The 26,999-nt window shown below is 32.1% G+C and overlaps 1 protein-coding gene and 1 long non-coding RNA gene across 2 annotated transcripts in view; one reads left to right on the top strand and one right to left on the bottom strand.

Moving 5' to 3' along the window:
- Positions 1-18,776, bottom strand: part of LOC149491209 (uncharacterized) — a 445,824-nt gene extending 427,048 nt beyond the window's left edge. The window contains exon 1 of the long non-coding RNA XR_016318327.1: positions 18,180-18,776. This is a non-coding gene — a long non-coding RNA (uncharacterized LOC149491209). The remainder of the gene's footprint in view (positions 1-18,179) is intronic.
- fw (CUB and Sushi multiple domains furrowed) overlaps positions 1-26,999 on the top strand; it is a 52,911-nt gene that overhangs the window by 6,390 nt on the left and 19,522 nt on the right. Inside the window, exons 2-3 of the mRNA XM_089714165.1 lie at positions 25,699-25,881; positions 26,783-26,992. Of these exons, the coding sequence (XP_089570291.1) occupies positions 25,699-25,881; positions 26,783-26,992 (393 nt within the window). The remainder of the gene's footprint in view (positions 1-25,698; positions 25,882-26,782; positions 26,993-26,999) is intronic.

Genomic DNA, 26,999 nt, shown 5'->3' with positions numbered 1-26,999 from the left:
GGAAAGGGACTGAACTGTGAAAATCAAACCATGAAAGCTATGGTAGATAATGTCGCATGTCGCGTGCTTCGGTAGCTGCTGTCAGACTGCCAACCTACATCGTGACGTCATCACCACCTGAACCAGTTTTTCTAGTCCAACGCTGCAATTTGACATACAAACAACAAAACCCACAAATATGTTAAGAACTCATTTGTGGCTACTCACATTATGCAGTTTACATAACTCGTTAAATGCTAATTTATACATAAACATTTATTACCTACTCGGAACTTTGCTTGTTCCTATATTTTTTATTAAATCTGGTATGGATAATAAGCTACCAAATAGATCGTGACCAATCCAGTCTAATAATAAAGAAAATGTAAAACACTTTATAATTACCCAAATCAATAAGTAGCGATTAAGAACAAGTATAAAATTTATTAACTAAAATTCAATATTGCACTCTTTTTATAATAAAATGTGTATGCAATATAAGCCAGAATAGTTTGATTAAATACCAATGTATACAGAGATTAAATTAACTAAATGTCAGTTAACGACCTTACTTAAGATTTACTTTACGTCATGGAATTAAAAATAATATTCAAGCAATATTATTATAAGCTAGTATTATGATGTGGTAATTTTAAAAGTTTTAGTACATAATATTTATTTTGGAATATTTTAGTTCATAGTTCATTCAAAATAAACTGAAGGAACTACGTATCCTTATTAGTTTATGGGCCGATTTTTCAATACTTGGATAAAACTTATCCTTCCAATAAAGTATTACACGATAATATTAAAATGTCACGTAAACTGTCAAATACAGGCAATTAGAATACGTTTTTGAAATGGTAGTTTTATACATTATTCGAAGAATAAGTTTTATCCAAGCATTGAAAAATCGGCCCTTAACCATAGAGATAGTATGTACTACGTACCCCTTAACGTGATTATTATCTCAGCTAGGTTGTTTATTTAGGGGTATACCCATGAGTTTATTCCAGTTGGCTTCTATAGCTCATAATTCACTGAAACACTTTTATTCTATATACATAATACATAATGGCGATGATTCCAAAACAAGCTACATCTCTTCCTTCCAACTAGTGTGCTTATTAATACTAAAAATAAAAGTAATTCCAAATTAGTACGGAAGTTCATCAATTATTGACATTATCGACAGTGAATGTAACCTAAGCAGTGCACCTTCGATTACTAATATAATCCTTCCGCCATATCAATTTACCCATATTTGTACGTAGTACGTCAGTTAAATGACAGTTGCATAGCATGTCTAGTGAACGAAATTCATATCCAATTATTGTAATACAATATCGATCGAATATAGCCTAATTATTGTTCTCTCTATGATACAACCAAAGCCTCGCCACATTCAATAGAGCTTGAACTCCGTCTGACATTTCCTTTTACATATTAACAATCGCATGAATCAAGTCAAAAGGTTGTTTCTGAGACGATAACTTTCATAACTATTAATATTACACACATAACTAATTTTTTGAGATAAAACTTTAATGTTTTAATATTTTATGTGCTCAAATAGAGAATTAAAAATAATTTATCAAACTTCGGTCGACGCCGCGGCCGAGATTTGTGCGAACTGCAAAGTTACGTTAAAAGGGTAAATTCAACAGGTGCACATGAGAACATCCACCGTATCACGGCGCGGCCGCGGCGCAGCAAACCAAACCTGTGGTAAATAACTAACATTTAGCGTTCACAGGTTTGTAGCTAAATGTTATGTGATTAGCTAATGGCGGATAATTAGTTGTATGATTCATGTTATTCAGTATACATAACGTTTTCATACAAATTAAAATTTTATAGCAGCCAAAACATATAAAAATATACCTCATTATTTCGTGTTGCATTCAACAATTGCTCAATATTTGCATGCTTAAAATGGCGGTTATCTAACTTCCTTTTATAATAGACTTAAAAAAATTCACACGGTCAGCTTATTTGTATAAACATTTTTGTGTCTCAGCCCACATTATGGTATATTATAAATGATATAAGAGAGTGTCTGTATATCTCGTAACAATATTTAATCAACACTTGCAGCGTTTTAATAAAAACGACAACAATTAAGAAGTAGGTTACATCGAGTACACAAGAGTCGAGAACGACCTCGATGTCCGGCTAACTTTTCGTGGCTCTTACAATCAAGGTTAGCATTTTCTCTTCACCTCTATTGGACCGTACAGGTGTTAACATCGCAAAATAGAGCCGCACCGTTATGCCGAGAATACTAATCAGTTACGGTACGACGGCCATAATGTATTACATTTTTAAGTAATTGTTAGCGAGTGTTGCTTAATATTATTATTTAGCATTATGCATAGTTTAAATAAAATTTGTATCATCATTCAATATTATTCATAAGAATGATATAATGTTTTGTTACCTACCGATTACGAGGTGTGTTAATTTCGAAGGTCAAGTTACAATATTTTTGGACGAAAATATTGTAACTTGTAAATGTCTTAAGAGATAATGATCACTAGGAGAAGAAATAGAAACATATTATTCAATCGCACTGTGGATTGAGATACCTATGCAGACGAAGCTGTAAACTGGAAACGGGGAAGTATTGAAGGAGAAAATTAAATTATGACGAGAAACGCATTAGTGCATAATTATTTTAATTAGTCTCCCAACAATATCCTTTATTAATAACGCCAACACATAAAGTTCTTTGAACTGAAAAATGATTATTTTACAATATTGAAATTACTATTTTTCCTATAAACGGACCTTTGTCTGCAATTACATGCATGGTTTAATTTATTGCTCGTTAATTGTTCCTGGAATATTGAGCTTACTATACCTTTCACAAAATTGATTATTAATTTTTATTATATTGGTTCCTTTTACACGTACACGTAAAGGTTGATGATTTAAAAAATAAAAGATATACAAGTAAAGAATGCAGGATCTGGATATATAAATTATTAATGTCTTCGTACATTAATTTTCTTCGATCGCCGCGATAATGGCAGGCGGCGATAATATAGCTACAAACTAATAGACAGATGTATTATAAAACCTATATGTATTTTTATTATTAGGTACCTGACCGCTTCATTCGACCAAAGGTGTAAGATTTATAACGCCTACGACTTTTTGTTATTGTGTCATCGAGATACGTGAAATTCTATCAACATAAGACCCCGTAAAAGATAAGTAATAACTTTATTACTTATATATTATACTATTATTTTTTTAAAAATTATAGTTAACTAATGTTGTTAGTGGGTTATTTCATATTTGTTACACTTTTAGGTACCTAGTTATGTGAATTTGATGATATGATAGTTATTTTTAAATGTGTCTGGCAAGATGTCAGAACCATGAAAACTGTCCGGCTCTTGAGGGAACATCTTTTTATACGTCCCCAAGTAACATACATAAAATTTAGCTTTTAAACTATAATGAAAGTTAGGTACAATTTTATACACCCTTACCACCTGTTTCCTGCCAAAGTAACCACAACCCAGACTTAATAATCGCTAGTCGTTCTTATCTGTATCGGAGACATATACAGAGAAACTTTCAACTTTTCTAAAATAAGGAATGTCTGGCCGTCGTGGGCTCTTGGGTTATATATTTTATTTTGAAGTGAAACATGTAAGTATAATATAATATGTTCTTTTCATAATTCAGTTATTCAGATAAACTACTATTGATAGCGAAATACTTTGCAAATATAAATAATTGCAAACTAGATAATATATTTCTCAGTATCAGTCCTAATAAGAAAAAAGAATTAAGAATCATTTGAATAAAATTCTTGGAATAGTAAAGTTCAACAAATAAGAAATGACACTCGAAAGAAATATGCGCATATCAAGAAAATATGCGTCCATAACATAAATTAAATTCTATAAGGGCGTTGTTTGCCCTCTAAGCTCTTAGCAGAGTTCCGAGTTAGTTTTATTGCTTGAAATTCTACTTTCTTACATTGAATCTAATAGAGTTGAAAAATTGAATACTGAGTTTTATTTTCTGAATACCGCACGAGCCGTATAACATAATCATAAAACAAATTAGTCTTATTTACATTTTCAGAACGCTATTACTGTACGGATCGATAGGTAGTGAGTTCCAACCACTAAAAAGTGCCGCGAGCGCAGAGACATTATTTTTCTTTGTACTTCCATTCGAATAACATAAATTCATACACATAGTATATAACTAATTCACCAAACCGGTATTGAACCCATCGTTTCCGCCATAGTATATAATATTACACTTTTAAATCAAATGTGATACGAGCCACATTTATGTGCATGACTTATAAAAATTACGCCCCGTCCTGTCGACCGTGGTGAATGAGCGAAGGCCGACTAGTTGCCGCTTTCCGCAACATATGTTGGACAAGTGTGACCCCAAGAAATAAGCTTTTGCACTGCTGTGAATTGGGTACACAGCTGAGTGCAGTGAAACAATAGGGTCCATTGAAAAAATGTTTACCCGTAACGATCTATATTATTATTAGGAAATGAAGGTTTATGAATACCATTCAATATTCATTCTGTTTATTGAAAGTAAGTGGCCTTCCGCTCTAATAAGGAAGAGATACAGAATTTCTACCTTTTACTTAAATAGGAACTGAGAATATCGCTTAATCGACGCTAAGTAACTATTCTCTAATCTGTGGCTAAGTCTACACAAATTACTTCAATGCCGTAACTTTTATTTTTATTTTTATATACATGAACCAAAAAACGTAATCGTATATTTTCTTCGTCCAATTCTATTATATCCATCGCATGAATAAAATTCCTATTCATTTTACATGAATATGATTAGATAATCTAAATAATTTAAACAAGCAAAACATTATCAGATTAGTCTACAATATTCCATCGCCAATTATGTTCATTTTATTCACGATCATTCGCAGTGACGATTACACAATGCAATGGTCGTGTCGAAACTGACAATAGTTTTTATTACGTTACATTAAAGCTTTGTATAAACATTATTCAATTACATAAACTTATACATTTAAAAAATTTATTACGTATAGAACGGAAGTATGTAAATCTCTCTTCAAAATGCATTGCCCATCTAGTATCAATGCAGTTGATTTCCTTGTATAAAAATATTTTGTTACAATCCTAAAATTAAAATGTGTAATATTCATTACAGTCTCATAATATTATATCCTTTGACTATAACAGCAAAGAGTTGACGACATCTTGACGCCTTTAAATAAATGCATTTCGTCGCATTCATTTCAATAGAATACGTAGCGGCCTCATCGTATGGTGCCATGTAAACGTAATAGAAATGCATAAGTAAAATAAAAAAACCCTTTTAACTTTACTTAGCTACTCAAATAACATAATTATATTCTACAAAAACTAAAAATTTCGTGATTTTTGAAATCTTTGTGTTGTGTAAAAAAAATATAGGCACACTTAGTTAAAACTGAGCTTGAATATTTGCACACGGACTTTGGTCGACAGACATTTGGAAAACAACATCTCTATACCTAGATATAGCAATAAGTAGAAGATGTTATCGTAGTTTAAATACATGTTAATTATTTTTAATATCCCATTGTTCGTATAATGCGCACACGAAATTAACAAATATTCATAAAATTAATTTGAGTGAATCTCCAAATAATTTTTGGATTTTTTAATACTTCACTAATGAGTCTGCGCAGAGGCAGTTTAAATAATTTATAAAAATATGAAAACATATTTAGGCTCTTCAAAACCTTTACGGAAGAATTTATAAGCATTATAAATATAAATTAATACTGTTGATAATAATAATTGCATAACAATTACCTATCATGATTAATAAGAATAATAAATGCCAATAACGCGAAGTTAAACTTATACCAGTTTAAGCTCCCTTCTCATAACAAGCGTTTCTTTGAAAGATTATAAAAATGTGTTCGATATTTTATTCCGCGTATTGGGATCGTAGGCGCGTTCCAGCCTTTTATTTAGGACATGCAATGTTTCCGACCCTTTGTTACACACACTGAAACAGCCGTATGCTTTGGGGTTGTACTTGTAACGTATAGCAAAACATAATATAGCAGCTATCAGCCCAGGTTCTATTTCGGGCAACCTTTACAATGTTGTTTCCAAAGGTATTGCGTTGAGCACGCCGCGATCGCCTTTGGCTTGCAACGTGATTGGTTACTGACCATTTAGAATTTACATCAATAGATTAATTCATCACGGATACAACTCTATTTCAGTCTTACCAAAGTACCTAATAGTACGCTTCATTTACGATTATGAAAGAAGATGAGGTATTGTTTTAAGACTATTAAGCAACTTATAATGAGTATCTTCACTGTGCAGCGCAAAACATTTACGCTACCTCTGCAAAGATTGAGAAATAAATCCTTCTTGGAAATTTATAATTAACTAGCGGTCCGCCCCGGCTTCGCCCGTGGTACATATTTATGCTTTCTCTACATAAGAACCATCCTCGTACTTCAAGGAATATAATAAAAAAAGAATTATCGAAATCGGTCCACCCGTTCACGCGTGATGCCGTGACAACGCGAAACGGGTTTCATTTTTATATATATACTAGCGGTCCGCCCCGGCTTCGCCCGTGGTACATATTTACGTTTTCTCTACATAAAAACCATCCTCGTACTTCAAGTAATATAATAAAAATAGAATTATCGAAATCGGTTCAGCCGTTCTCGAGTTATGCGCTTACCAACACATTTTGCGATTCATTTTTATATTATAAGATATATATATTATATATATAGACTAGATTTCTTATATTTTTACCCTGTAGTATTAATCTTCTGAAACTGAATTCTTTTAATATTACAGAAAATAACAACATCTTAACTACAAAGAGAAGCACCCCTTAAAACAGATTTCTGCATTTCTAAGAAGCTTGTAAAGTTTCAAGGATCGGAACATTTATTGTAAATTATAAGTAGGTACAATTATTAAATCTATATTTCGAATTTGAATCGTAGTTTATAGTTGTATAAATCAACAAGATAAAAAAATTCTTAAAAAATTTCATTTAATTGCAGCCAAAATAACTACAACACCTACCTACCTGGTTTTAAATAAACTGAAATTCATGAAACACCAAATTTAAAATCACAGATACAAAATAATAGTGGTTAGTATATTTTAAAATTAAATTTAAAAACGTTACTGTAAGCCTATAACCAACAAGAATGCTTTAATGATTAATTATGTGGCATCAAACATCATAACACAACCTACACATTAAATTACATCTTAGTGGATTCGAATGGATATGGTTAAATTCTACCTTAGGTGGTAAGAACTAAGGTTCAATTTTAATTAACTTCGTCCTTCATCTTGAACTTGACAATTCCATTGTACCAAATACCTAGATCTTCTTCGAGTTAATAAAGATAACACAATTGTTATGTACGTGGCAATTAAATCTATTTTTTTTGAGTTTCTTTTAAAAACATGATTATAACTTAAAATATTATAATGTTACATTTGAAAATTAGTAAGTATGTACTTGTTTACTCCTATGTACCTAATGAATTAGTTAGTGGTTGGAAATTATTTAATGTAAAACAAAGATTTAATTCCCAACGTCAAAGCAAATCGGATCACATCAAATTATGTTTTTATTACAGTCCACTGTCCACGTATGAAACAAACATGTTTTCAGACTTTAATCCGCTTTATAATAATTCATACCTTTCATGTTTTAAAAAAAACTTTCCAATCATTTCTCAGGGAGCTTTGTGGAGCAGTGTTTACAAATTATCCTCACATTTACAAATATAACTAAGATTTACGGTGTGAATATTGCATTAAATATTACTTATCGCAAATTAATGATATACATACGTTCTTACGAAAATAAAAAGATCTCCTCATTAACTTAAGAAAAAAATGTGAGAACAATAGAAAATTTTAATCAATCGGCACTACGTAAAACTCCTCATTAAAAAGCTCCAATAATTAATGAGCAGCATGAAATCAAACGGATCCTTGGTAAACAAACATTTAGCATAAGAATTTGTTGGAAATTGAAATAGTTAGGTTAAATTAATTATATTAATTGTGTTGGGACAGAATTTCCATCTACCGTTGAAATATTGAAAATTTCACAAGTTATCAAGATGCAATAGCGAAAAGTTTCGGAATCAAGATGATTGGCTCCTACGTGGAAACCCTCGTGATCTGAGAGGATAGTATTTACCAAGTTGTTACGGTTCAACGCTGTATATTGCAATATGTTCGAACGATAAAATAGTTTCGAGTGTCGTACTTCAATAATTCGATACTGCTTAATATGTACAGACGTATTGATATAATATTGCACATGGTGTGCGAATTTTATTATAATCGGTTAATTGGTTTAGGAGTCCATTGAGGACAAACATTGTGACACGAGATTTATATATATTAAGAAGATGATTAAACATCAAATAAAAAGATCATTTAATTGAAAAGCCTCTTCTCTCTTCAATACGTAAAATAAGAACACAGTACTAGTATGTTCCACGAAGAAAATAGGTAAAGGTTAGGTGAATTAGGAATGGAGCGGTTAAGGGCACTGGGTCAACGTGCCCACTCTCACTCTCGCATCCACGTTCTACGAGCACGTAAAATAAAACCCGATTTTCACAGAAATCTCTTGGAATAAGTACAGGGTAGTTCTCTCTTCTACTCTCTAGTTATATCGACGTTGTCGTGAAATATTTAATCCGTTCTTTATTACACATCACTAACTTATCAATTTCAATCCTCATTTTAAACCGAATGTTATTTTTAATTCAACGATTATGAAAAAATTTTCCGTAAAATATCTATTATCAATTTAAATAAACACGCAGGTAAAACCTTGAATATATTCAACGAGATTGTTATTCCATAATTATTTACTGAGACGTAATAATCTATGTGGCACATATGAATATATTTAATATGATAAACAAAACATGATCTTGAATACAATAACTGTTTTGACATCAATTTCTAAAGGTAAGTAATATGTATTATATTATATGTGTATTATAATAGGTAAAAATTCCAAGCATTTGGGTGGTGTTGACCAATGATCTAACATGCTTTTAATATCATAGATATAAGTATAACCACAAAAGGACCAAATCATTTGTTACGTTAACTAATTAGCCGACATTTTTTGTGTCCGCAACCCCGAACCTTGGATTATGGATTCACAAACCATAAGCCCAGAATACTCAACATATCTTAGACAAAAGTCAAGGATTAATGACGATATTTTGTTGAAGACTGACTGTTGAAGAGGGCAATGTTCGATGACGCCCACATTCGTATACATATTTGCAAGTTCCCCATACTTGAGGAAATCACAACAACATTACAATACAAACTATAAAATTTTAAATAAAATATTTTTCACATCTGCTTTGGCATAGCATAGGTATTTGAATTTACAAATAATTCGTGGAAGCAAATAGTGGAACGCAATTTCAATCTTCGATATCGAATGCCTATCAGTCAAATGAACGTGGGCATGGACCGGTTATTGGAAAGTACATATAATATAACTCAGATGCTAATTAAATTAGATAGCAAACGCTATCATTGCATTGAGACCTCAAAGGAATTTACTGCCATTATTACAATACTTTTGGGCGTGACCGACATGATCGCATAAGATTTGTAACGGACGACATTGAATATTATGTTATTAAAAACTAAATAATCTTTATAAAATTGCATTGTGCCTTAATCAACTATACTTACTACTTACACTTTATTGGTGGAGTGTTAACATTATTTGATTCCATAATAGAAACCATAAAATAGGAGCACTTTAAACGTGAATGTTAATTTAGTAACCCAACGTGAAAAGGTCACTAAATGGATAACAATTTAAAGGCAAGCTTAATGCATTTTGTTAATTCATATTCATAATATAAAATTGTCTCTATCCTTTTGATGGCATTCTCTTTTAGTTTGCAGCTCACAGCGCTCGCTGTAGGTACCTGGCTACCTGATATTGTTATGTCTGAGAGAAGGATAGCAATAATACATTATGGATAACTGGTTTAATTATTTGTTATTATTTACTCTAATATAAATTCAACTCGTGTTTCCATAAACAAACAACGCTTGCGGTAGCTGGCCGTGCTCCGGCACCAATCATGCCGTTAGGGTCACCCTACGGTAAGCCTGGAGGCATGTAATCGAATTTCATATAATAGTAAACTCGAAGCCATATACAACTAAAGTTTTTGCTACCAACCGGACTATTACTTAAAATCCTAATAAAGTGTGCACACGTACAATCAGAGATGCATCAAGTCGGTCTGTGAAGCCACGAAGCCTCGCTCAAAGAGCTTTACACGTTTTCACATACTTCACTAGTACTTTGATATGGATCAATGGTATTGACTCTCAACCTTGAGAGTCTACGTACCAGAAGACCGGGATTGTAATGAGTAAGCTCCGACTAAGAGCTTAAACTGTAAATATCAACTTGACGCCAAACAAAGTCGGGCTGACATCAAACAACCAGCAATTCCTGTAATTAACTTCCATTGTTAAATAGTGTTCTATTCAACGCGATTATCTAGTAACCGCATATACACAGCCGAATAGAATTTATATGACCAATAGAGAGCTATTCCAATATATTAAATTTTTTGCGTAGGAATGAAGAATTCATGCATCGAATTCCAAAACACCGTTTGGACAAGTTATAAAAATATTTCAGTGTTCAATATTTGCGATAACAGTACCTATGCGTTTCATTAAATTTGTCGACATTTCTGAAACAACAACAAATATTTAAAATATTATTTTAAGGGCAGGAAATTTAAAGCAATAACTTGATAGTTACATGATGTCTTTAAAAAATTTATTGTTCAAAGAGAAATTAAAAGAGATATGTAAATTATTTCTGACTTATTACAAATCTATACTTCATACACGCAACACATTGGTTTCAAAAAATCTTTATGATTAATATTTGCAGGTACATTTCCTCACTCAATATTAAAATCATACAAATAACTAAAATACTTATTAATAATTATAAAATCGCTGCACACAAATCCTGTATTACATTAGAAAATTGTGCTCTCTCTGCGATTAACTAAGAATTTAAATTAAAAGAGGGAACTAATAAACACAATAGATATTAAACTTGCGATTAATATAACGTTGCGAAAATTTTTCACAAACAGAACATTACTCAGGGGTTAAAAACAAGATGCCTTTTGTACCAGTAAATACGCAAATTGTGAGGCAAATTGTTAATTAGTTTAGACATAAACTAATTAACAATTTGCCTCACAATTTGCGTAGATGCAGTGACAGCTGACAAGCTGTCACTGTATCTAGACTGCACCTAGAATCCAGAATATCGGGCTTATAACATAATTACATTTTTCTGATATTCATAACTTTATCAGTTAAGGAATTAAGCTTTCTAAATGAATGTACAAGTATATGATTAAGTTTAAGTCTGAGTCGTGTGTTTAGGTTGCAAAAACGATTTTTACTTCTGAAACCACCTTATAAGAGTTCGACGAACTCGGTTTAGGCCAGGGCGGACATTAATTTATTAATTGTGACTTTGTCTCTTTAATTTAACTAAACTGAATCTACCCAACAATTTATTTCCATTATACAATGTTCGCTAATACTTTTTCAAATTAAACCGAATAACCTATAAAGGACCAATTCTTTTTCATGGGAATTGTGCTATCGAAACCTACGCAATTAACAAGAAAACACTGCAGAAATTATGAGGACATATTATTGAGTACTTGTTGGGTATATAGAATTTATAAATGATCATTCTTAGAAATTTCCACGTGTCTGCGAACTACTAGCACCTTCGAGATGCAGTCTACAACAAAATATTGACTATAGTATTGACTAAGTGTTGGTACTCATCAAGATTCCGGGAATCCATTATCGTTATATTCAAGTTATAACTGTTACAACTCTTTCTACAGAATTTTTGAAGATGCTTCTTCAGACTGCATTATTAAAACTAAGTTGTGAAATTATCCTAGCGTGTACATTATAACATTTACGCGAAATTAAAATATCTCGTTGCATGCTTTATCATGTTCATCAATTTGCACAAACCACATAATGTTATTACTGGTTATATTCAATCACACACAAGCTATTACTGATAAATTCCTGTTTGGTTTAGCATTGGCTTAAACACAATTAACCCCATAATTGCAGTACTGTTCAAATTCTCCGAATCAGATCATAATACGATTAATTTTACATCGATTCTCATTGTTCACCCATTGATATGCAACCAAAATTCCATTGCATCGGACAAACGACGTGTAATAGCATTCTGTTAATTAGTGATATACGTTTTGTCTTCATCGTCCGTTACCGAATAATGTAAATCTGACCACACAAACTTTGTATTATTCATTGAAGCCCCGAGTTCTTCCTGTCGTAAAAAAAACTCCACAAAAACCTTGCACATGCTACAAGTGGGCAATAAATCAGTCGATCGGCGTCGCTATGGTTACTTTGACGACATCTGTAGGTCTGTAGCTTATCCGTTAAACATTCCAGATCATGTGAAGAGTGACCGATACACGTTTACAAAATCCTTCGCATTTACGATCCTGGAATAAGTATTCGGTATTTATCCTTCCCAGTTATGTCGCTATTGTGAATTGTAATGCACTCGTGTCATGGCTTTTTACTTACTACTAAGTACTCAAACTAGGTACATAATAAGTGATGATAATAAAAATAGGTATTTGTATTATGTCTGCATATAAAAATCATCATCCAAGTAATTATTTCAAAAATGGTTCAACCGGTTTTTGTTTGCGCTCTTTTCGGCGCACGAAAAAAACACATTAAAGTTTTAGTACAAGATTGTTATGCAGATATACATAGGCGTTTCTAAAGATTATTTTTGTATAAAATCTCCAGATTATATTAAGCAATAAAATAAAATATGATATGTGTTATAGTCCTCACGCCTACGGTTTCACGTTTTAAGTACATCAAGGGCATATGAATATAATTAAGTGGTCGGACAGACGGCCTTTCCAAAACAGTATTGGCGATGGTCAGACATAAGATTTGATTTTAAGTGTTGAAAAATCACCATATATTATGGACGCCTACTAGTACTTATTCAGAGTAAGTATAACGGTATCTCCTTAAATGAAAACGCAACTAAAGTAGTCCTAGTACGTCTGAAAACGTTAAAATGCTATTACTATTTTGCGTTCAAATATTTCCTCCAATATAGCATAAGCCGCTCAAAAATTTACACAAAGAAGAAATTTATAAAGTATCGAAACAATGTTATTATCCACGTATAAAAACAGTTTTCAATTTGTTTCAAAAATTCATCGTACATTTTAATTTTTTAATAAACACGCTAAAACCTCGATCCGTATTAGATCGATGAAGTATTTGGGTGTTAACAACGAGCGTAGACTGGTGCTATGCGCTGGAATCCACATACTTACTCGGTATCTTTTTAGCTTACAGTATTGAAATAAATAGAGATACTATTTAGCATAAACTTATCAACGATAATTACATGTGACAGGTTATGTTCAGGGATTCAAGGTGATCGGCCCACCCCCGCCCAGCGAGCGGTGAAATGTAAATTCTGTTTTCGCTGTAATCTGTTTATGCTCAAACATCAAAATGTCACGTCGAAATAGGTTCCATATAATATTGAACTATTGACATTTCAGCGAGATTTGCCCACATCCACCGTATGGACATTAAATAAATTGTCGTAGAGGTTCTTGGAATTTCAATTTCATTTCAGCTGGATTTTCATCATATTACGTTTTGATTTTAACTATTTTGCAACGCAGCTTTTCAAGTAATATATAAATAACTTCCACGAAATATTATTAAGAGTTGCAATATTAAATAATATGTATGTTACCCAACGGTCAAGCTTAGATAATGAGAAATGCAATTTATTTCCGTAGCTCGTATCTTTTAGTTATTATGTAAGAGGAACTTTATAATTATAAATATATTAAATTCAAAATATTTATCTAATAATGTTTTTTTTTAATAATCTTAAAACATACATAATATTATAAGAAGGCATTCCTGTTTTCTTATACCTACAGTCTTCGTCAGAGTTTGCGACTAAATAAGGTATTATGCTCTCATTATATTATGTATTCTTTGAATACTGAATAAGTATTAATTACAATTATACCATATATAATCTTGTAATTATAAATAAATAATTGAACGCTGTTCTGGCACTCTGGTTAAATACTTTGGATAAACTAGAAACATCGGAGCGATAAATCTACGAGCGGCACGTACAGTACGTACAAAGGTACATTTTTTACGTCGCCAATGATTGTAACGAGAAGATGATTTTAATGAATTTATACTATGTTTGTAATATTAAAGAAATTAGAAAATCAATAAATATACTTAACTCTTAAACCGTTTAAGCAAATAAGCTCTCAACAGGTTAATTATCTGTACAGTCAGAAGTATTTCATATGGATTATTACGTACGATAAACGAATTGTAAATACAGATAGTCTTTAAGTAAGTACATTTTAATTATCAACTATGTAGGCCATGTTTATTTTATAATGAAGGCGGCTAAATTTAACTGCCTTTATATATAGCTATGACATCAGGGTACAGGACCACATCTTCAATGACAAATTGTTTTAGCTTTTAAATAGATTAGTTGTGTTATTTACAGCATCTCGACCTATTTCTGTTACGATTGTTCTATAGAGGTTAGTTAGGTGTTAGTATGAATGTTAGTAACGAAGAAGCTTGCTTAGGTTATAACCCTTAGCTGGTATCGGGGGTCAAAAATCACCCCAGTGCAACGAAATTTTGGTCATAACTTTTTAGTGTTATAACTTATACTCTTGTTCATCTAGCTAATCTCATAACATCTCAGGCGTGAGACGGACGACATACAAGTGTTACTTTTCTGTTACAAGGAGCCGAGGTACGTACACTGCTGGGGTCAAAAATCACCCCCGATACCATTTGTGTAAGTTTGTCTGAATTTATTCTAAAATTATTTTCTTTATTTTTTGAGTTATTAACGATCATTATGGAGAGTTTTTTGACTGACGATCAAATAGCTGAATTATTAGATGACGAAAAGAAGAAAATGAACCGGAAACCTTCAACAGACCAGCTGCTTCTGTAAGTGATGATGAACAAATAAGTGATTGTGAGGAAGCAGAGATAGCTACTTGTTCTGCAGAGAGTGTATTAGAAGCTGACTCCTCAACTTCAAGTTCTGATAGTAGCAGCGAAGGAGATGATGATGAAGAAGAAGCAGCTAGTCATTACTCTGGCGAACAGCGATCATATGTTCTAAATGTTACAAATTTTACTAAGCATTTTGTTACTGGTACATATAAGATGTCATTTTTTTTGTTTTCTATGTTTTTTGATAAAAGTTTATTTTTTTATTATTTAGACTATATAAGAAAACTAAAGTTAGAATATTTTTTATGTTAATTTTTAGTTTTTGTAGAATTTATGGATTTCAAAGTGAACATCACTAAAATTAAACCAAAAATAAGATATAATTTGATTTGAAAAATAAGTATGGTTAATTACTTTAAAGAGCACTATATTGTCGTTAAATGCTTACTTTAAGAGTTACTTAATTAATAAAAGAGTATTAAAAAGTGAAAAAACTGTTTTTATAACATTTTTTTTTTTAATTTTTTCTTGGGGTCTTTTTTTACCCCCGATACCAGTTAAGTTGGCCAAGTTTAGCGATACCAGCTAAGGGATAAATATCGCAACCAACTAGCCTAATTAGACGTTTTTAATTATATCCTAGTAGATATTATTATAGTTTAGTTTTTTATTTAACGCCGTCGTTGTACAAACCGGCTGACTAATATCCAGCTGTATAAAAAAAAACTTGTAAAATTAATTAAACAATCGTGAAAAACGTATGCATTATAGATACCGAGTTTCAACTTTTTAATAATAAACGTAAATCCATTTATTTAGCAAGAAAGGTAAAAACTGCTGATCCCTTTGCTTGCGTTAATCATAGTTATAAAATAATCCTAAAAGCAAGAAACTCGAGTGCTACATTAAAGGATTAAATAAATGTTGTATTTAAGATAAAATCTAACACAAAACTTCGCTTTAAAATATGTAATGCCACAATCTTAACAACGTTTTATACTTTCACATTTTACAGTGAAAATTTTATTCAAAGTATTCAAATAAACTGATAAAATATATCTTGTAAATACTCTGTAGAAGATTGAAAACATACACGTGTGTAGGTAAATATTAAAGAAAATTCTGTTTAAAAGTTTCTTGTACCTATTCAGTATCAAGATATTGTGTCCTGTCTTGTCACCTATTTAACGTATTTTATTACGTTGGTAAGCAATATTTTATCGCAATAATATTTGAAATCTTCGTGATCTAGATCAATTACACGCATCGCTGTCTCACTCATAAAGTCTCTAATATCGTCTATTTTATTTTCTCAAATATGCCGGTGATATTTGATTCATAACCTGCATAAAAAATTAATATGTGATATTGTGATATTGAAATAGCTCGCAATTGCAGAATTCCTGGAAGAAAACATATTAGGTGTGCTGTGCGTGTAAAATCACGGCCATATTTTAGAATTATAGTAATATAATATTACCAGTGGTCCGCCCCGGCTTCGCCAGTGGTACCTACATGTTTAAACTATCCTATCTCTCAAGTTGGATCGAACTGCACATGGTGTGTGAATTTTATTATAATCGGTTCAGTAGTTTAGGAGTCCATTGAGGACAAACATTGTGACACGAGATTTATATAATATATTAAGATAAGATATAAGATAAGATTAAGATATTAAGATTAAGATTAAGATAAGATAAGATTATTTAGTCCACTTAGGGCCGATTTTTCAATGCTTGGATAAAACTTATCCGTCCAATAAATAATTACACGATAATATTAAAATGTCACGTAAACTGTCAAATACGGGCAATTAGAATACGTTTTTAAAATGGTAGTTTTATACATTATTCGACGAATAAGTTTTATCCAAGCATTGAAAAATCGGCCCTTAGTACTTTAGAAACAATTGGTTATATTTGAAATCAATTATAAGAGAACTTGGGATATATTCCAGAGTGACAGATTCAGGGTGATAGATTACTAATTTATACTATTGTCTAGGCCCCGCAAATAGGCCCCGTGTACATCACAAGTCACAACAGAAGCCGCGGGTAGAAACTAGTTTCATAATATAATATAGCTACAAAAAGTTTATTCCACGTTTATTCTCTAAGTTTAGTTCGAGGTATCAAGGCTGACCGACAATTGCGTAAGTTCGTTCATTGTGATTATATTCCCACAATTAATTCTCGTACCGATTAAACACAAATAACATACTTAGATCCTATTTTCATTGTTATACGCTAAATGAAATATAATGATGGTAACACATTTGATGATCTTATCAAGGCTTAATTATAATACAGTAGCACCTCTATAAGTCGAATATCAAGGGAGATGCCAAAAAATTCGAGTTATAGAGTTTTCAACTTATGGAGGATTTCGACTTAGGCGGATTTTGATTCGACATAAAGAGTTTGAGGTTTATTCTTATAAATTTTGAGTTAGAGAGGTAAAATAAACTAAAATTCAACTTGTAGAGGTGACAAACATGTTTTTATTTATTATAAATCAACATTATTTCAAATAATTTTAAAATAAAAAATATGGCATTAAAAAAGTCATTTTTTTTTTGCTTTAGATAATTTGGTTGTTCTCTAGCATTTTATAATCTATAAAGAGCAGAAAATTCTTCTTTTTCAAAGATACTGGTTTGCTTTATAAAATTTCGTTTGTTATTCATTGCGGTTCTTGCCTCTTTGATGGAAACCCATGGAGCACATGTACTATTCACGTCTTCTATGTCATCTTAATTATTAGTATCAGTTTTCTGAGCTACTGAATCGATAATTTCGTCATCAGATACTTAACGCAAACACGTGTTTCGTGAGTCATAAATTAATTATCGTATAAGTACTCCTAAAATGTTTTCTAAGAAACAATAGTGTACTTGCACTCAGAGGCGGCTCGCCCTAAGGAGCGCTGGTGCAGTGAACTCCCATAAATAATTATAATAAAATCATACTCCTTAATTTAATTATTAACATTAATTATTACTATTTAAAATCAATCGTAATCTTTAAAACTAGGTACTGTTAATACCAATGAATATATCCATCATTCCATCATTCCATACACCTGTATAATACCTACTGTATTATGTAACGCGCGAAGCGGAGCGCTCACGATTGCGCTCCAATGAAAAAAGATTTAGTACATTTCCTAATACGAAATCCAATAGGAGTGAAAGAGAGGGTTTTGCCAGAGCCCTGCGCGTGAAACAAAAGATTTTCTATGGAAAAGTAGCAAAATTCGGAGCGCCGCACCCGCAAACGTTGCCGGTTCGTTTTTACCGCCCGGCAGGACAGCGATTGCGCGCGACGTTGCCAGTTACCACTTCTATAATATAAACAAACACTCGAGTCAACTTCAATGCACGCGCGCGATTCATGCAATTTTCTAATTAAAATTATAAAATACGTGTTGAAATAGCCTGTAGTTATCAGTATTACTTGTGAGTGTTAAAATGAACAATAATTATAATGTGGCGTTCATTAAAAAGTGTGATAAAACGTTACAAATTCGGCTTGAATGTAAAGCTAAGGGACCGCCACGGCCTGAACTTGATCTTACGCAAAAATGTACGACAAAAACGAAAACATTTACGCAAAAATGTACGACAAAAACGAAAACATATACGCGTGTGTTAAATCTGAACAATATGTGAAAACACCGTGGTTGTGTGGTTGTGATGAAAGCAACAAACTATTTTGTTTTCCGTGTCTTTTATTTAAAGCGGGCGCAGCCGGCGGAGGTGAGAGTGCTTGGACTGAAACGGGCGTTGACGACTTAGCTCATCTTTCAATCAAGGTGAAAAAACATTCACAATCTCGGTACCATTTGTTGAATGAACGGCAATTGGCGTCTATCGGTCTTGTCGCTTTAAGTTATAGATATTTTTGCACACCAAAAAGAAAGACGTATCACGTATGCATTTTCTTTATAAATAATTTTTTTGATAAATTGTACTGCTTTACACCATGTATTTTCAGTGTTTTATTTCAAGTGAACACCCATAAAATTTTGTCACGAGCCGCCTCTGCTTGCACTGTCGGTAAGTTCTTTATTTTTGTTCGAACAATAGAGGAAATAAATTCCAAATCATCAAGTTATAAAGGTTGTAAAATAAAACGTTGCTATGTTCGAGATACAGAGGTCAAATTTGATTTTTCGAGTTATAGAGTGAAAATATGTACCAAAATGGCTTGGAGGGACTCGGTGATTATTTCAACTAACAGAGGGTCAAAATTTCAAGTAATAGAGGTTTTCGTGTTTGAAGGGAAGGGAACAAAACATTTTTTCGAGATTTGGAGGTTTTTGACTTATCGAGGTTCGACTTAACGAGGTGCTACTCTGGCTATCGATACCTACATTGTTAAGATAAGAAACTTATTTCAATTATTGAATGTATAAAAATAAAAAGTATCAGCCTCATATTTTTCTCATAAGTCATAACATAACTAGATATTGTCCTCTCAATACAGAAATAGTACATTGATGCTACAATAACTCAAGCGTAATATTTATACGCTTCACTATCAAACCTCAATAAAATTATATTGGATCAAACGTTACATTATTTCATCAACATTATTTTGTCACCGCACACTGTAATATGAAATTATTGAATATTAAATAATTTCATTGTGGTGGCAAAACAGGTATTGCTTTTTGTCATTAACAAATTAGTTTTTAATGTTATACATTTGCGCTTAATAATTATCTGTTGTTACGTGCAAATCAATAATTACCTACCTCTTACTTTGTTTTAACTGATTCTAGTAGACCCACTGTACCCAGTCATATGATCATATCGATACATTCTTATTATCATCAGCGTCCGATCAAATCGTGTACCAAGACAGCCGACAGTATCTTAACGACCGCGACGACTAAAGAAAAACTTCTCGGTCATTTATTTATAATAAAAAAACATTACACGTACATACAATATTGCAAATAAGTAACAGCCTATGTCTCAACAATTATTTAATTCGTTATTAGTCATGTTTCGAAAATATATGTACCTATTTAAGATTTTAGGTGCATAATAACGTAAAGGTTAAGAATCGCTCTTTACCAAGAGAATTCAGTTACCTACTTTTGATCGCCTGCTAGCAAACGTTCTATTCCATTTCACAATAAGTGACCTCAATACGTGATCTATTACTAAGATTTTATAAATACGCTAAAGTTGTGTACAACAATCGTTTTGTTTTGTAATTTTGATCTGTTATCCGCTTCGTTAGCGTTCTATATTAGTTTTGGAACACATCAACTTACGAAAATTATCTAAGTAAGTTATGTTATTTGTAAATAATTACAATAACAAATCGCTCATAAACCTTGTAGCTCTTCCTAAATTGACACGTATAAAGCATACTGCATAGATTCCCGTCACATATGATCCACTATGATGCATGCATGTAGGGCGCTCACGTACTATGGGTTTTTGTCTTTAGAACAATCGCTAACCGTTAGCCGGCGGCATCTCGGACGCACGAGGAATCGCTCGACCTCGTCAACTGCGCTGAATACCACACACTCGTAACCTAATGCCTACTTGGAATCATGGACAACTCACTTTTTGTTAAAATTACCTTCGGCTTGTTTGATCGATCCGGGAACTTCTTGTCTTTCTTTCTTGTTCTTCTCTTTCATATTCATTTGTTACATTATTTACACTTTTTCAAAGGAACCTGGAACAGTACGCTTTTTGCATCAGAAATTTTTAAATGTCAATATTAAAGTATTTTATTTGAATTTTAGTTCATTGTGTGTGTTAAAAAGTAACTTCTCAAAGCGAGATAGACAGTTTCTAGCCTTAAAAGTTCCCCCCCTCCCACTTCCTGAAGTCGGATTGACTGTAATTTATTTTTCCTTTAATTTTTATCATATTCCCCTCCTTTTCTAATGGGTTTCATCCTACTGTGATTTTTTTTGTTTCAAATATTATCGGCACTGGTCTATAGGTAAAAGCGATGTATAACTTTTACCTTGATGTTATTATTTTATAAACTTTTCGCTTCTATGCGCCGGGCTTCTGTGTAACTTACAAAAATTGTTAATGAAGTAGGTAGTTATTTAATTACAAAACTATTTTAAATTTGTTTTCAAATAGTTTCATTAGAAAGTTTATAACCTGAGATGTTGTTTATGAAGGTTCAGGTTTCAAAACTAATGGATAAAATAGAAATGTAGAGTTTTAAATTTATAAATTGAAATTGAAATGCGTGTCTTATATAATTTAAAATCATTGAACAAAAAACTGGTTCTCATCGAATATTAAGTCGAGGACGTTTTGCCTTAAGGATATTATGAAAGCGACTTGTATAAAATTTACCCAAATAATAATTTGCCGGATAGCGTTCACCTTGATCGTAACATTCACTTCGTATTGGTGCAATTGAACTCGGAATGTATTTCTGATTTATAATATTAATTAATAATAATAGACGCCCTGAGTCTTATTAAAATATTTTATTTTATTTTTAATGCTGATGAAGTCTTAATTATATTGCGAAATTGGTTAGTAGGTACATTTTGTAGTTTCTAAACTTGGTGACACTTCAACGAGCTTTTAAGGATAAACAAGATGAAAAAACGTTATATTTAAATTAATTCAAAGGATTTTTCTTAAATCTTATTTAAGTATATTATCGTTAATATTCCTTTTTAATATTTTTAAGCTTAATAAAGCATAATACAATCAAAGTGGTCCTACATACAAATATTTGAAAAATGTTATATAAATATTTAAAATATTGTACAAACATATTCACGTGGTGATCTGAAAATTGTACATTGAAACTTTGCAAAATCTCACAAGAAATACGTCTCGAAATATTGAAACGCCCACTTGGCCGGCCACCCTGAAACAAGTGTAAAAGAATTTCACAAGAAACCTTAATCAAATTTAATGTTATTTTTTATAAAAATATACATACGTTAACGCAATCTGCACCAATTATGTCAGATACAAAATGTGCAGGATATCCATTAGGATATTGGTGTAAATACGATAGCAACCTGAGTTGTAACATGTATAACGTATTTCACTTTATTTTGCGAGTCTACGCAGAACATAGAGATTTAAATTTGAGAGATTAAAATGCATGATAATCCACTAGCTTTAGTCGAGGGAGCATCGAGATTTGTTTATACAAAAAGAATCAAATTTATCGGGACTACACATTGTGTCTAGTTATTTAACTCAGCTTGGTAAACGATTTGTATTGAGAGTATTTTTGTAACTATGTACGTTTAAATTGTTTTTGATCATTATATGGATCTTACGGTGGATAGCTAAGATGATTAGTTAATACAATACCGGCAGTAGCTCATCACGGCTCCGCCCAGGTTAAGGGGGCGCATAAAGCAAAATAACCAATCTTCTATTAGATGATACGTGTAATATGCAAGACCAAATCTAAAAAATAAAATATATATCAAACTAGATGATATGTTCAACGATTCTGTTTAATCAAAAACATAAAATATTAAAATTTACTCGATAAAAAAAAATCACCAAGTTAGCTCTAATTTTCACACTTTTACGTTTTCTACTTGACATGGTAATACTTATTATGATTTTTTTTTCATAAACAATTATATTAAAACATTTGCAAGATATTTGTCAGAGCATTTTGTGTAATTACTTATAGGTTTGGTTTTATCTGCGATAAACCACTTTTATCGTGACAAAATCAAACGTTTATCTCGAGAAAAAAAGAGCGCCAAAAGTGGTTTATCGCAGATAAAACCAAAACTAAAAGTAATTACACAAAATGCTCTGACAAATATCTTGCAAATGTTTTAATATAATTGTTTATGAAAAAAAAATCATAATAAGTATTACCATGTCAAGTAGAAAACGTAAAAGTGTGAAAATTAGAGCTAACTTGGTGATTTTTTTTTATCGAGTAAATTTTAATATTTTATGTTTTTGATTAAACAGAATCGTTGAACATATCATCTAGTTTGATATATATTTTATTTTTTAGATTTGGTCTTGCATATTACACGTATCATCTAATAGAAGATTGGTTATTTTGCTTTATGCGCCCCCTTAACCCGGGATAAATACAAATAAAAATATAGCCTATAACCTATAATTAGGTAAGTAGTAATTTTCTATTGTTAAGCATTATTTAAATCGTTTCAATCGGTAGCCACCTACAACCCCTCCAACGTCACAAAATAAATTGCGTAATTCGGAAGATCTACTCTAATTTATATAAAGCGTCTCGTTACAGAATATCTAGAGTATAGTTTTGGCCCTACAGGTGGCTGCCTCCTCTATGTTCTTTTAAAATTAATTGCGGTTGAATTCAAATCCGTACCAGATAGTTCTGTGAGTCCGAAACAGAGACGTGAGCCGATTGACCCCGTTTGTGCAAGGTTGGTTCAAGCTACGAGACACAGCGATCAAATATTTAAGTTTCTTAGATTGTTCCCTGTATAAGAAATACATAATATCAAATTATACCCAGAATACGAACTCAAACGCAAACATTTATTCTTGCAACTTTCAAGAATGTATACCAGATACCTACTTCTGTATTATTTGTAATCGTCAAATGATACCTACGCCACATTCTAAACCTGTGTTACAAGATTGTATAAAAGTCATTGTGTTCTTGAAAATCGGTGTTTTTGGATTGCGAATATACATTATAACTTAGCTTATCATATAGATATTGTGGTATAGGTATCCTAAATTGCTAAGTAATGTGCAAAGTGTTTTTATTTCAATTGCTTAAAAAATACGTCAACGACTTAAACAATAAAGGCATTTTCGTGATTTAGAGCTCAATTCTGCAAAACACTGCGTGGTTGAATAAACCTTTTAAAGCATCGTAAACAAGATCAGGGAAAGGTATACGCACGTCCATTTGCTTTTACGGCGGTCGGCGAGTGTCGAATATAATTCTTTGTTAATTTTTCTTGATACTGAAGAAAAACAAAATGTACCTTGTTTATGATTTACTTTCAAATAAATATGTATGGACTTTAAATTAATGCTTTTGCATACATATTTGGCAACACTGCACTAGTATAGGCAGATCACGTCGTCGTTACAGATTATATATGCAATCAGTTCCGCAAGACACGTGGATACATAACTATTGTCACTGTATACTTAGTGTTCATTAAAATTTTGACCGCATACGGTGAGGAAACAAAAAGAAAATCAAAGATTGTTATCTAACACTCACTTAACAATATTTAGATTTTTTTTGGAAATAATGATATTATGTAGTGGTAATTTTAAAGAGGCACATGATAGTCCTGTTAATCAGTCTTTGTGTGTTGAACTAACGTATAATAATTAAAATCCAGTAACACTTCTTAATACTAATGAGTAATGATAAAAAAAATTGCAGCAACATTTCGCAGAAAATAAATATTAAATTCCAAGTTTAATGTTGATTACTCTATACTCTATATTAAATACGAAAAATTTTAATTGTAATTATCTTTTAATAAAGTTTTAAACGTTAATTAAAATTCGCAAAAAGCTTGTTTTTACAAGCTTCCTCGTATTTTTGTTAAACGTGTTGTGCAAATAAAAAAGTTCGATTAAATTTCTATTTACTCCTGAATGCTCTTGTTAAATAGTGATTGTTTACTGTTTATGTGAACGTTTCCATCACACGTAACTATTGCATGTGTAAAGTAAACACATGGTACAATAGCATTTCATCTTTAATATAAACAAAGCTTTATGATTCAGTTGTAGATTTCCCCGTCGATTGTTTCTACAAAATACTCTTAAAACTATTGAGAATTAGATTATTGTTAGACATTTTGAGTCTTGTTAATTATGTATTTATTTTTTTATTAAAAAAGATAATAAATATAAATATATTATCGAATTTATAGAACGTGTTTGTTGAGAGGTATATCGGTTTTTTTGTAATTTACTGAAAAAGTGCCTAAACGTCTATAACAAAGCAAAAATAAAACACTGCAAATATCCTGTATTTATAATACATATATCTATTTTAATCCGACAGAAAATATTGCTAATGCATAAAGGAAAATATAATAATAGGTTCCATAAATAGCTCGCATATTACAGACTCTTCAATAGGAGTGCCTCCTCCACTGAAACGCCAAATTGAAATATTGAAAAATAACTAGCCTTGATCCGAGATTGATACACGAGTGAACTTTAACGAATCTTGAATCAATTTTTAAAGGTTACGATTTGTATATTGTTCTAGATTTGCGCCCGCGGTTTCATCCGCTTTTTCAAAGAAAAACCCGCATAGTGCCCGTTCCTGTGGGATTTTCGTGATAAAAAGCATGTCTTATTCTGGATCTTCAGCTACCTACATTACATTGTAATCGGTTTAATAGTATAATCGTGATAGAGTAACAAACATCCATATTATGATACATGCGAAAGTTTATGAGGACGGATGGTCCTCACAAACTTTCGCATGTATCATATTAGTAGGATCTTATACAGTATAATATTATCTGTGCTTATACTAGATTTGTCCTGCAGGCGACAGACGCTGTGGGCACCCTGCTGTACCGCCAAACGCAAGGGTGTCTCTGTCCACCGATGGTGACATAGTGCCAGGAACAGTGGCTACGTATGAATGTGACGATGGCTACGAACTCTTCGGGTCCCGTCAACGAGAGTGTTCGTTACGAGGGGACTGGACGGCGGAATCACCTTTTTGTGGTACGTATTATGTCCATTATATGAAAAATAGCTTCCTGGGACTGTATTCTTTTTCATATTACGCGGATTGCCATATTATGAGGTTATAAGACATCTACAATAATTCTCCGATAAGATATAATCATAAGGAGATTTTCTTATTAGTGAATAATGTTATTTTTATTTCGTGCCTTTGAACGTCTGGAAAATTATAGGTTACACGTGTGGAATAAACATTTTCATACAAGTCCCAAGTGATTTCCTTCTGATATTAAGTTACAAATTGCAAATCATAAACAGAACCTCTATAAGATCAAGCGTGATGGAAAATCTATCTAGTAATAGAAGAAATACATAAATGCAATAACATCCCTAAGGATCATACGATCATATTTACTTTTTAAAAGTGGCAAGATTGCTATTTGCTATCATGTTTGTAATATCTTCTAGTTTGTTTACTTACACTTTTATCATGTCTGATTTTTTTTTAATTAACTATATAGGTACCTATGTTTTGTTTCAATTGCACCGTGATCGTTAATATGACGTGCACATTATGCGTTAAATAAAGCTTTATTAAGATCTAAATTTTTTTTGGAGTTGAAATGTTCTTTGGCGCCCTTGCGCACTTTTTTGGTAGGGAAAAATATGAAGGGTTTGCATCATCGACATGCTTAGGTAAATTAACTCAGATAAAAAGATTTCGCTGGTAACTTCTACAACTTAGCATCACAAACAATAATAATGCAACTTACCTATTGCTTTCTTCCACGCATCCCACGTAGTCAGATTTCAAATTTTAGTACAAGATTAGTTTTCACTATTGACATTCCCTATGACTGCTTACTTTATCGTTTAGAAAAAGCTGTTCCTTTTTTAATATTGCATTAGTATTTTTGAGTGATAAGCATACTTTTTACAGGCACGAACGTTGCATTCAGGAAGCCTGCTAATCAGTCCACAACTGTTCGTGGGGGCCACGCCAGCAATGGGAACGATGGTGAAAAGACCACAGAACACGACGGCAAGCGGTGCACGGAGACGCAGAGGGAAGCCTCTCCGTGGTGGCAGGTGGATCTGCTGCGTCATTATGCTGTTAAAGTCGTCAGAGTGACCACCAGAGGATGCTGTGGTAGGGA

The sequence above is a fragment of the Colias philodice genome, chromosome 1 (assembly GCF_061535455.1).
Source record: "Colias philodice isolate Cphi_HAF_F1 chromosome 1, ilColPhil1 Martin Lab GWU primary, whole genome shotgun sequence".
NCBI lineage: Eukaryota > Metazoa > Arthropoda > Insecta > Lepidoptera > Pieridae > Colias > Colias philodice.
This window is presented reverse-complemented; position numbering and strand designations above follow the sequence as displayed.